The following is a 12,638-nucleotide window of genomic DNA, read 5'->3' as shown; positions in this document are numbered from 1 at the left end:
AATTTTTAGCCTATATCAGATATTAAACTGCGTTTGGCCTACTTGTTTGGTTGGGCCCTACTAACGGTGTCTGCCGCTCCTTGCTTGTCTCCTCCACTGAATATAGCTGAGCTTCAATTTTCAGGCTTTCGGCCTAGATCAGATATTAAACTGCATTTGGCCTACTTGTTTGGTTGGGCCTAATAAAGGTGTCTGCTGCTCCTTCTTGTTCTCCTCCACTGAACAAAGCTGAGCTTCAATTTTCAGGCTTTCGGCCTAGATCAGATATTACACTGCATTTGGCCTACTTCTTTGGTTGGGCCTACTAACGGTGTCTGCCGCTCCTTGGTGTTCTCCTCCACTGAATAAAGCTGAGCTTCAATTTTCAGGTTTTCGCCCTACGTAAAATATGAAAATGCATTTGGCCTACTTGTTTGGTTGGGCCTACTAATGGTGTCTGCCGCTCCTTCTTGTTCTCCACTGAACAAAGCTGAGCTTCAATTTTCAGGCTTTCGGCCTATATCAGATATTAAACTGCATTTGGCCTACTTGTTTGGTTGGGCCTACTAACGGTGTCTGCCGCTCCTTCTTGTTCTCCACTGAACAAAGCTGAGCTTCAATTTTCAGGCTTTCGGCCTAGATCAGATATTAAACTGCATTTGGCCTACTTGTTTGGTTGGGCCTACTAACGGTGTCTGCCGCTCCTTGATGTTCTACTCCACTGAACAAAGCAGTGCCGCATGTTTACTCCTCTTACCAATTTTTAACTGCATTTGGCCCACTTTATTACTTGGGCCTACTAACTGTGTCTGCCACTCATTACAGTTTTCCTCCACTGAACAAAGCAATGCCACCTGTTTAGTCCTGTTACCAATTTTGAACTGCATGTAGCCTACTTTATTCTTTGGGCCTATAACTGTGTTTCCTCCTCATCCTGCCCATTGCCCAGCCACTGCTAGATGAGTCTGCTGGTACATTGACCCAGACCACTACATTCCCCTTGCACTTTACACAGACAGAATCTGACCCTACTGAAAGTCAGGTTCCCCTTCCCGCATACTATACCACCTTACACAGGGACAAAGAGGATGGTGCAGATGAAAGTGCAGGTTCCTTCATCAGGTGGGGGGCATACTCGTTGGCACTGGCACAGGGCCCCTCATAGTATGCAAACGTGTCTCTGGCAGTGAGAGGCGCCGCCCGCCATCAAACACACCCCTGTACTATGAGGGGCCCTGTGCCAGTGCCAACTAGTGAACCCCCTGCTTGCTCAGGATCACAGCACTTGCAAAGTTGAAATACTTACCTCTCCCTGCTCCACCGCCGTGACGTATTCCGCGTTTCCTGGGCCCACGAAAATCTTGATCCAGCCCTACCCCCTGCAACTTTAGCCAAATGACCCCCTGTTGTCAATGCCTAACTATTATTATAAGGTAAATTAAGATTGACAAGCTTAAGTAACAAGAATTGATGTTTTGGCATTACAATGGGCACTGTAGGTGTTTTCCTGTCCTCCACTCACTGCCGACTTTGCTTCCCCATTGACTTGCATTGGGTTTCGTGTTTCAGTCGGCTCCTCGACTTTTCGCAATAATCAGCCGATTTCACCCGACCTGACTTTTGAGAAGGTCGGGTTTCGCAAAACCCGACTCAATCCTAAAAAAGTAAAAGTCGCTCAACTCTAGCCAGGACAAGGACACGATTTGAAGCGATCCAAAAAAATTTGCATTATAGTGACTATACGCAGTGTCCTCCCCGAGACGATCCAAACTTTGATAGTCTATATAAAATTTGGCAAGTGGTTGAATGCTTCAGCAGAAAACTTACTGAGGCGTACAAACCCCAGAAGGACATTGCTACAGATGAATCTCTGGTTCATTTCAACAATTTCAACATTACCTGCCCAGTAAGAGGGCCAGGTACGGAATAAAACTGTACAAACTGCGAGAGTACCTCAGGGTACAGCCACAGATTTAGGGTCTATAAGGGTAAGGACACCCAGATTAACCCCCCTGAATGCCCCCCCATCCTGGGGTTGAGTGGTAAAGTTGTGTGGTAATTGCTGCACCCACTGCTGGATAAGGGTTATCACCTCTACATTGATAACTTTTACACCAGCATCCCGCTCTTCAAGACCATCTCTGTCAGAGATATAGTTGCATGTGGCACCGTGCGAAAAAATCAACGAGGTCTCCCTAAGACGCTAATTGGGCAAATGCTAAGAAAAGTCCCAGTACGTCAGAAAATGATAGTGCCCGTATTGTCCCAGGTCAACATTTTCCAGGTAAGGTTCCCCAAACAGCAAGGACAGGACGATCACAAAAACGTTGCAGAGTATGCTCCAAGATGGGAATTCAAAAGGACACAACTTACCATTGTGAAACCTGCCTTGAGAAACCAGGCCTTTGCATTTAGGATTGCTTCAAAGTGTACCACAGGTCCACAAATTAATAAAGTTATTTTGTACCCTGTTGACCCAACACACTTGTATAATCTGATGTACCCCACACATCTTACACATAACACCACAGTATAAATTCATACACCAGTAAAACCAAAAGCATTGTAATCATTACTGTAAAGCTATGACTCTAGATAAATTCATTCAGAGGTGTAGTTTCCAAAATGGGATCATGTGTGGGATTTCCACAGTTTAGGCACAGCAGGGGCTCTGCAAACTTGACATGACGCACGCAGACCATTCCATCAAAGTCTGCAATCCAGACAACTTTTTCTATTTTCTCCTGTTAACTTTGTGAAAACAAATTTTAAAAAATGGGGCTAAACAATCATTTTTGTGGAAAAAATGTGTGCTTTTTTAAATTTTCACGACTCAACGTTAAAATTTTCTGTGATGCACTTGGAGGTTCACGGTGCTCACCTCATATCTAAATAAATTCTTTGGGAGGTATAGTTTCCATAATGGTGTCACTTGTGTGGGATTTCCACTGTTTAGGCACATCAGGGTCTCTGCAAATGTGTCATGACACCTACAGATTATTCCATCAAAGTCAGCACTCCAAAATGTCACTCCTTACCTTCCAAGCCCTGCGGTGCGCCCAAACAGTAGTTTCCCCCTACATATGGGGAATCTGTGTTCTCGGGAGAATTGCACAACTTTAGCAGTCCAATTTTTCTTGCTACCCTTGTGAAAATAAAAATATCGGGGCAAGAAGATAATTTTTGTTGGAAAAATGTGATTTTTTTTTTATTTTCAAGGCTCTACGTTATAAACTTCTGTGACACACCTGGAAAGTGCTCTCCACACAGCTACATAAGTTCCTTGAAGGGTCTAGTTTTTAAAATTGGGTCACTTGTGAGTGTTTTCCACATCGGGGACTCTTCAAATGCGACATGGCGTCCGCTCTCAATTCCAGCAAATTTTGAGTTAAAAAAAGGTCTCTTTCCATTCTTAGTCCTGGCGTGAGCCCAAACAGAGGTTTCCCCCCACATTTGGGGTATCGGCGTACTCAGGAGAAATTGCACAACAATATTTGTGGTCCGTTTTCTCCTTTTACCCTTGTGAAAATAAAAAAATCAGGGCTGAAAGATCATATTTGTGACTAAAAACTTAAATGTAATTTTCCTTCCACGTTGCTTCAGCTCCTGTGAAGCACCTAAAGGGCTAATAAACTTTTTAAATGTGGTTTTGAGCACCTTGAGGGGAGCAGTTTTTAGAATGGTGTCACTTTTGGATATTTTCTGTCATAATTTTCTGTAAATTGAAAATCGCTGGTCAACTTTTAACCCTTCTAACTTCTAAAAAAATAATAATTTGGTTCCAAAATTGTGCTGATGTAAAGTAAACATGTTGGGAATGGTATTTATTAAGTATTTTGTGTGATATGACTCTCTGATTTAAGGGTATAAAAATTTACAGGTTGATAATTGCGAAATTTTCAGCAAAGTCATATCAAAGACATTTTACCGCTATCATGAAATACAGCATGTCATGAGAAAACAGTCTCACAATCAGTGGGATCCATTGAAGAGTTTCCGCATTATGACCTCATAAAGTGATAGTGGTCAGAATTGTAAAAATGGGCCTGGTCAGGAAGGTGAAAACAGGCTTCCGGGTGAAGGGGTTAGTTAAAAAACAGGTCCAGTGAATAAAGAATGTTTTAAAATGACTCAGATTGTTTTTAAAAAAGTATTAACACTCAAACAAATTCTTCGAAAGTTTTTTCCTGTGCTCATCTGGTTCCCTGGGGTCTCTGCTACCCAGTCCCATCTTGACATACCAGAAATTGACAGTCAATTATTTGTTGGGATTGGTCACTGTTGTAATAATTTCAACCTGCGCTTCAACTTCATTGACATTTTAAGATCTCTGTCATATGACACAAGCTCTTGAAATCACCCTATGTCAAACATAAAAGATGTATTTTATGTATTTCGATAGCATCCACATATGTTACAAAAATACGTAATTTAACCCCTAACGTGACATCAGTCAAGGGCTTGTTAAATGTGAAAATATCTTAATCCTCTTAACTTGTCACAAAAGGTTATCTCGTTTAAGATGGTGCGTTATTTGTCAAATCAGACACCTGTAGGTAATATGTTATGTATAACTATATGCATTATATATTCTCACATCTAATATACCTGTATTGTGGTTTGTTATTTCTAGCGAGTTTTTGTGTGGGATCTGGATGAAACAATAATCATTTTTCATTCGCTGCTAACTGGGACATTTGCACAAAAGTATGGAAAGGTAAGAATCTTCTATTGATACAACATTTTAAGACTTGTCACTAAATATTTTACACAATATGTTAATGAACTGATCAAAAATTGTTCTGGTCTTTCAAAGAACGTTTATGACAAAGATAAAAAAAAATATAAATACAGTTTGGCAGAGTGATCTTCACTATTGTTGTTGTATTCATTTTAACAGTAATTACATTTTAAAGAGGTGTTCCCATGATTCACTATTTCTCTTTCCTCATGTGCAGGCATTGCAGGACTTTAGGTGTCCATGCTTACGTCAACTAGCTAACTAACTGGCACTATATCAGTGGTCATAACCATGGATGCCTAAGATCCTGCAATGCCTGCACATGAGGAAAGAGACATGGTGAATCAGAAGAACTATACTACATTTCTATTTGGAGGTATTTGCTAATATTATTCTTACACCTACTACATATTGGGATAGGCTCTTTGAGATTGGAGATGGGAATACCCCTTTAAGTGCAATCAAAATATCATTGAACTTGGGCAGAAGCTGATATTGTAGTGTTCAAGTGAATAGTACTGTAGCAGACACAGCTTTTTTTAAAATAATGATACTGTCTGTGTTTTTAGTACTCTTGTACGTATAATTGTAATATATAACCTTGTAATTTTACATATTTTAGTTCTATGAATATTTGATACATTTTATGCTCCTCCTTTGGCTTCTAAAAAGGATATGGATATCTCCAGTGGGTCTTTTTTTAATCACGTGCATTTTTAGTCATAAAAGCATTTTTAGTAAATGGGTTTCATAAGAAAAAATGAATACTTTCAAAATTATAAATAGCCACTCAAATAGTAAATGCAACTTCAATTTTATTAAACTATTGAACATACAAAAATATGACGTTAAAATTTTTAACATAAGAATACATGTGGGGAGGATCATTCAGAAAATGGAAGACTCATTGGGAAAGGTAAAGGTGAAACATAAAGAAGACTCCTTGAGGAAGCTTAAGGCGAAACGTATGTCAGAGTTATTCACTTCTGGGCAGTTTCTCTTCTTATACGGTGGAAAAATAAGCATTTGATACACCTCCAATTTTATAAAGAATGTAGAGGTCTATTATTTTTATCATGGGTACACCTGAGAGACAGAATCTAAAAATGAAAAACATAAAATCACATAGTATGATTTTTAAATAATTAATTTGCAATTTAATGCATGAAATAAGTATTTTATCACCTATCAACCAGCAAGAATTTTGGCTCTCACGGACCTGTTAGTTTTTCTTTAAGAAGTCCTCCTACTCTATTTATTTTTATCATTTATGATACATTTTTTCATAACATTTTTCCGTGTAATCCTGACCACATTTTTTAATGTTAAAAGTTTTTAAAGACAATATTTCTGTATGTTCAGTAGTTTAATAAAATTGCGCTCATTTATTGTTTGAGTGGCTAATTATAATTATCATTATATAAGTTTTCATAGTTCAATATGTACTCCCTTTCTATGTATTTGACTTAGTTTTTTTCTAGATGCCTTGCATAAACATATGTAAACAATTTGTCTTTGGCAGCCTCTATTTATCACTGTACATGGCAGAGTGAGTTATCAGTGAATTAATTAGTGAGCTTGTTTTGATAAGGTACCGTCACACAGTGGCATTTTCATCGCTACGACGGCACGATTCGTGACGTTCTAGCGATATAGTTACGATATCGCTGTGTCTGACATGCTACTGCGATCCTGAACCCCGCTGAGAATCGTACGTCGTAGCGGATCGTTTGAAACTTTCTTTCGTCGTCTAGTGTCCCGCTGTGGCGGCATGATTGCATCGTGTGACACAGGTTGTATACAATGTGCGCACAGTAACCAACGGCTTCTACATCGCAAATACGTCATGAAATTATCGCTCCAGCGTCGTGTATTGCAACGTGTGACCGCAGTCTACGACGCTGGAGCGATAATCATACGATGCTGCAACGTCAAGAATCGTGCCGTCGTAGCGATGAAAATGCCACTGTGTGACGGTACCCTAACACTTACCTGTCTTCGCCTGAATGCAAAGTTTATGATGGAATGAAAGTTAGGTGAACATTTATATGCTGGTCTAAGTAACTGTGGGTTATTATTTATCTTGAACTGGTCATTAAAGGGGTTTTCAACTACTTTGACATTGATGACCCACCCAATCTTCAGCTCAAATAAAAAGGAGCTGATCAGTAGTAAGTAGGAGTATCCACTAAAGTTTGAAGGAGTGAAGATGTTCAACTCCATACACTGTTTAATATCTGGTCTATCTAATAGCTCCAATTAAAGTGTGATTACAGGGTTTGATATTTAATCATAAGTTGTAATCTGCTTAACTCTATTTCAACATCCTGGTCATCCAGCCAGAAAATCCTTGCCAGTTTTTGACGAACCCTACAAATGATACTTTATCCGTTGTCATGTATGCTATGATGGAATGCCTGGAAGTGCAGCTCTTGGCAGAGGGACTGTGGTATGTTTCTGGAATGATGGCCCTCAGAACTCCAGAGACACTCTTCTAGGAGGCAAACCGTGTTAGACACCTGCTGTTTTGAGTGGTGTCTGTGTATAATTTAACTCTTTAATTTCAACTTGGACAGTCTGCATTGTGTCCAAGTATAATAAATATAAACTTTTCATCATATTCATTGTGTAAGGTTATAGATCGTATGAAGCAAAAACTGTGCTTCTTGCATTAGTGGAGTAGCAATCATTTCTTGATTAAAGTGTTAAAGCAAATTTGAAACAGATTATTAGATAACGTTATACTGTTTAACATGATACATATTATGCAAATGAAATATCATAGTTTCTAAGTTAACAATTTTTCATTGGTACTAAGGAACTACAAGTTGCTTTACTGCATGAGGTACAATGGCATTTTCTGTTCTGTAAGAAATTAGCATTGCCTGTTAAATTCCATATGAATCAGGCTCTGTAAAAATTAAGAACAGGATGGCAAAGTATAAACCATAATATTATGAATTTATTATAGAAATGTATGGAGTAGATTCATTAGATAGCACTGACCATGAGGGCTTGTAGTATTTGACCTCTCAGTGTAACCCATAACTAATATTCAATTTCACTCTACTTTTTTTCTTAACACCTTCATTCGTCAAGCCTTTATTCCCCTTCGTGACGAGGTCAAATTGTACGATTCTAACCAGTGTCAATATAAATGGTAATAAACCTATATATATTATATTACACTAATAAACAGAAAAAAAAAATAAAAAAGTACACATACTTGGTATTGTGTGAAATGACCAAATCTATAAAAGTGTCACACTTGTTAATCCTATCAGTGTACGCAGTAAAAAAATGAATAAAATGTGGCAAACAATGCTTTTTCATCATACTGCAGAAAAAAAGTGGAATAAAACATGATCAAAAATATGAATGTGCCTAAAAATGGTTTAGGTGAAAACGTCATCTCTTCCTGCAAAAAAAAAAAAGCCACCATACAGCTCCATCAGAGGAAAAATTAAAAAGTTATAGCTCTCAGAATATAGCGATGCAAAAATAATAATTTTTTCTGTAAAAAAATTATTGCATAAAAGTGGCAAGCATTAAAAAATTACATGAATGAGGTATCGCTGTAATTGTGCTGTCCTGAAGAATAAAGTTGTCTTATCAATTTTACCACATGAGAAACGGCATTAAAAAAACAACAAAAAAATAATAATTCCTGATTTGCTCGTTTTTGTTCATTCTGACTCCTAAAAATAAAAATAGAAAGCGATCAAAAAAGGTTATGTGCCCCAAAATGGTACGAATAAAAATGTCAACTCGTTCTGCAAAAAACAAGCCCTCACTTGACTCTGTCGGCAGAAATTTGGAAAAATTGGAGCTCTCAAAATATGGCTGTGCAAAATTTAGTTTGCGACAGCAGCCAAATACAATTAGTGTGTGACAGCAGCTAATCAAAAAAACTACATAATCTGGTGTCACTGTAATCACACTGACCTGAAGTATAAAGTTGTCTAATCACTTATACTGCATGAAGAATGGTGTAAAAAATAAATAAAAACAATTCTGCTGTTGATTTGTTCATTCTGCCTCCCAAAGATTGCAGTAAGGCTTGGCTCATATTTATACTGCGCTCTGTGCTGAGCGCTTGCACCAAAACCTCCATGTAAATATTTTATATATGTGATTCAGACAGAGCCCCTGGTGGAACATTCCCTACATAAGGCAGATGGAAGCACTGTGAATGCTGTCTGGCCTATGATCCAATGATGTCCATATTTTTAGGCTTACATAAAAAGTGTGGTCCACCACAGTATTGTGCACTTCTTAAAAGAAGGACACCACTCACCACTGACCAGAAGCCAGACAGAATCCAGAGTAACTCTGATGTCTCTTTATAGTGAATGGCTACCTCAGGGGTTTCATATAAATCATGTCATTTGGAGGTTTAGATGGAAAACCAGATGTAAGTGCTCAGTGTAGAGCGCCGGATAGATGTGATCCAAAATATTATGCAAAATGTTCCCAATAAAATCTCCCCTCTCACCCCTCAAAAAAAAATCCAGCAAATTCTGCTTTCTCAAATCCAAATGCCCCACTCCCTTCTAAGCCCCACAGTGTGTCTAAACCACATTTTGCCTCCACATAGTTGGCAGGGGTATAATTTCCAAAATTGGGTCACTTGAGGGGTTTATTTTGTTCTTCTAGCACTTAGGGGCTCTATATTTAGAGTACCCAAACTATTCTACAATAATTGTTTTTCAAGAGTCTAATAGTTCTCCATCTCTCCCGAGTCTCGCCATGTGGCTAAAAAGTACAGTACAGAAACAAATGGGGTATTGCCATGTTCAGCAGAAATTGTGTGACAAATTATAGTGCCATGTAAATGTAAAATCTGTGGCTAAATCTAAATTTTTGTGGTCAAAATGTTATTTTCCTTACTGCCCAATGGTATAAAGTTCTGTAACACACCCATGGTTTCAATATGATCCCTGCACCCATAAATGAATTAATAGAGTGGTGTCGTTTATAAAATGGGGTCACTTGTGGGAAAGTTCTGCTGTTCTGGCACCAAAGGGGCTCTTCCAGTGGGTCATTGCACCCACAAACCATAACCGTAATATCTGAACAATATTATGGTGGTCTATCCCTTCTGAGCTTGGCACTCTGCTTCAAAAGTAGTTCTCGATTATATGTAGGATATTGGCACAATCAGGAGAAATTGCTCAACAAACTGTGAGGTCCTTTTCTTCCAATGATCCCTTATAAAAATTAAAAATTATTCTTATTATTCTAGTACAAATATCTATGAGACACGTGGTGCTAATATTTTTACAGCACCCCTAGATGAATTAATTGAGAAGTGTAGTTTGTAATATGACATCACTTATGTTTTTTTTCCTGTTTTCACACCTAAGGCTCTTCCAATGTGACATGGCATCCTCAAATCATTCCAGCAAAATCTGATCTCCAATATGGCACATCTTCCTTTCTGAGATTTGCATTGTGCCTCAAAAGTAGCTCTTGACCACATATTGGGGTATTGGCACACCCAGGAGAAATTGCACTGTGATTTTTTTCCCTGTCACTCTTGTGAAAATAAAAAATGTGAGGCTAAAAGAACATTTTTGTGAAAAAATGTAAACTTCGGTGATGCATATGGGGGTTCAAGATGCTGACCACAAATTTAAATACATTGCTTGAGAGGTCTAGTTTCCAAAATGGATTAAATTGTGGGGGTTTCCACTGTTTAGGCACATCAGAGGCTCTCCAAATCCGACGTGGCATTCACTCTCCATTCCAGCAATTTTTGCTTTTAAAAAGTCAAAAGATGCCCCTTCCTTTCTGAGCCCTGCCATGCACCCAAACAGTAGTTTTGCTCCTTATATGGGGTATCAACATACTCAGGAGAAATTGCACAACAAAGTTTGGAGTCCTTTTTCTCCAGTTGCCCTTGTGAAAATTTAAAAAATTGTGGCTAAATGAACATTTTTCTGGGAAATATGTGATTTTTTTATATTCTACATTATAAACTTCAGTGGGTTATGGGGGTTAAAGGTGCTCATCACACATCTAGATACATTACTTAAGGTGTCTAGTTTCCAAAATGGGGTCACTTGTGGGAGTTTTCTACTGTTTAGGCACATCAGGGGATCTCCAAATGTGACACGGTGTCTGCTCTCGATTCTAGCCATTTTTAAGTTCAAAAACTCAAACTGTGCTCCTTCCTTTCCGAATTCATTTGTGCACCCATACAGTAGTTTTCCCTCATATACATGGTATCTTTGTTCTCAGGAGAAATTGTACAACAAATTATATTGTTTAATTTATCCTGTTACCCTTGTGAAAATAAAAAATAAAAAATTGGGGCTAAATAAAATTTTTGTGAAAAAAGTATATTTTTTATTTTTTCCTTCTACATTGCATTAATTCCTGTGAAGCACCTTAAGGGTTAATACACTTCTTGATTGTGGTTTTGAGGACCTTGAGGGGTGCAGTTTTAAGAATGGTGTCACTTCTAGGTCATTTCTGTCACATAAGCCCCCCAAAGTCACTTCAAATGTGATGTGGTCCCTAAAGTAAAAATAGTTTTATAAATTTTGTTGGCAAATTGAGAAATTGTGGATCAACTTTTTAACCTTTCTAAATTCGCAACAGAAAAAATACCCTTTAGAAATTGTGCTTATGCAAAGTAGACATGTGGTAAATGTTACTTGTTAACTATTTTGTGTGACATAACTCTCTAGTTTAAGGGCGTAAGAATTAAAAGTCTGAAAATTGCAATAGTCATATGTAACAAATTTTACCACTATCGTGACGTACAGTATGTCAGGAAAAAATATTCCCAGAGTCGCTGGGATCCATTGATGCCTTCCAGAGTTCTCATACTGGTCAGATTTAAAAAAATGAGGCCCAGTCATTAACCTAAAAAGTGGCTCGGTCCTTAAGAGGTTAAATCCACATTAAAATTGGAAAATTAATTGATCTGGGCCACCTAGTATTAGGTAGGGGTTGACACCACTCAGCAGGAAGTCCTCATCTACTACTTACAGTGCAGTAATTACAGCTCCTACTATCTTTCATTCAACCTGCAGTGACACTTTACCTTGGGCACTCTTGCACTTTGTCACTAGTGATTTATGTGACACATTATGGATAGATTTGTACAATTACTGGCATTATACCTTATTATGAATAACTGACTGACATGCTGCTTTTTAACCTTTCTGGATGTGTGCCCCTAAAAGTTTTGTAATTCATGTTGGTGCCTTTCTGATCTTTAATAAAGCTCATTCATATTTAATAGATTTTTGTCTATACTGGGCCTCTATGCTCAGTTTCTTCTAGTCCTTCTTCCAGTTTGGAGAGGATACCAAGAATGATGTGATTGATGAAAAGTGCCCATCAAAAGGGGATCCTGTGGATGTAAACAACTTATTGACAAAAGGTGTCAGTGAAGGATGTCAAGAGTCACCCTGACAAACAATCAAGCATTGTGGTGCTCAAACAACACTGCTGCTCCAACTTATTTGTGCAAATCTACAACTTACTGTTCATTAGCAGAGATTGTCTAAACTTGAAACGATCATTTCTAATGCTATTGTTATAGAGTAATAGAAGGACAAAACTCCGATGGGAAAAGGAGAGCAAATTCAAATCTCAGAGTAGTTTAAAATGTTGCCTGGTTAGATGAATCCAGAATTCTGTTGCACCGTGCTATTGGAAGGGTTAGAATATGTCACAAGAATGAATCGATGAACATGTCCTGTCCGATGTCAACTGTTTAGGCTGGTGAAGATGGAGCTACTGTGTGGCAAATGTTATTTTTGGTCTCTTATAAAGATATTCCAACAAAAGGTGTCAGAATTTAAAAGTGAGACCCTCAAGCTTTGCTTTTCATTTTTCACTCAACACCTATAGGGAACTTGTCAGCAAGATTTTTTTTACAATAAACCAAACACATCTATGT

At 38.1% G+C, this 12,638-nt stretch overlaps 1 protein-coding gene across 7 annotated transcripts in view; it reads left to right on the top strand.

The window, feature by feature from the left end:
• Positions 1 to 12,638, top strand: part of EYA4 (EYA transcriptional coactivator and phosphatase 4) — a 533,493-nt gene that overhangs the window by 453,980 nt on the left and 66,875 nt on the right. For all 7 annotated transcript variants that reach the window (XM_077289339.1, XM_077289336.1, XM_077289340.1 and 4 more), the window contains one exon: positions 4,613 to 4,696. In XM_077289339.1, coding sequence (XP_077145454.1) covers positions 4,613 to 4,696 — 84 coding nt within the window. The remainder of the gene's footprint in view (positions 1 to 4,612; positions 4,697 to 12,638) is intronic.

This window comes from Ranitomeya variabilis, chromosome 2, assembly GCF_051348905.1.
Source record: "Ranitomeya variabilis isolate aRanVar5 chromosome 2, aRanVar5.hap1, whole genome shotgun sequence".
NCBI classification, from domain to species: domain Eukaryota; kingdom Metazoa; phylum Chordata; class Amphibia; order Anura; family Dendrobatidae; genus Ranitomeya; species Ranitomeya variabilis.
This window is presented reverse-complemented; position numbering and strand designations above follow the sequence as displayed.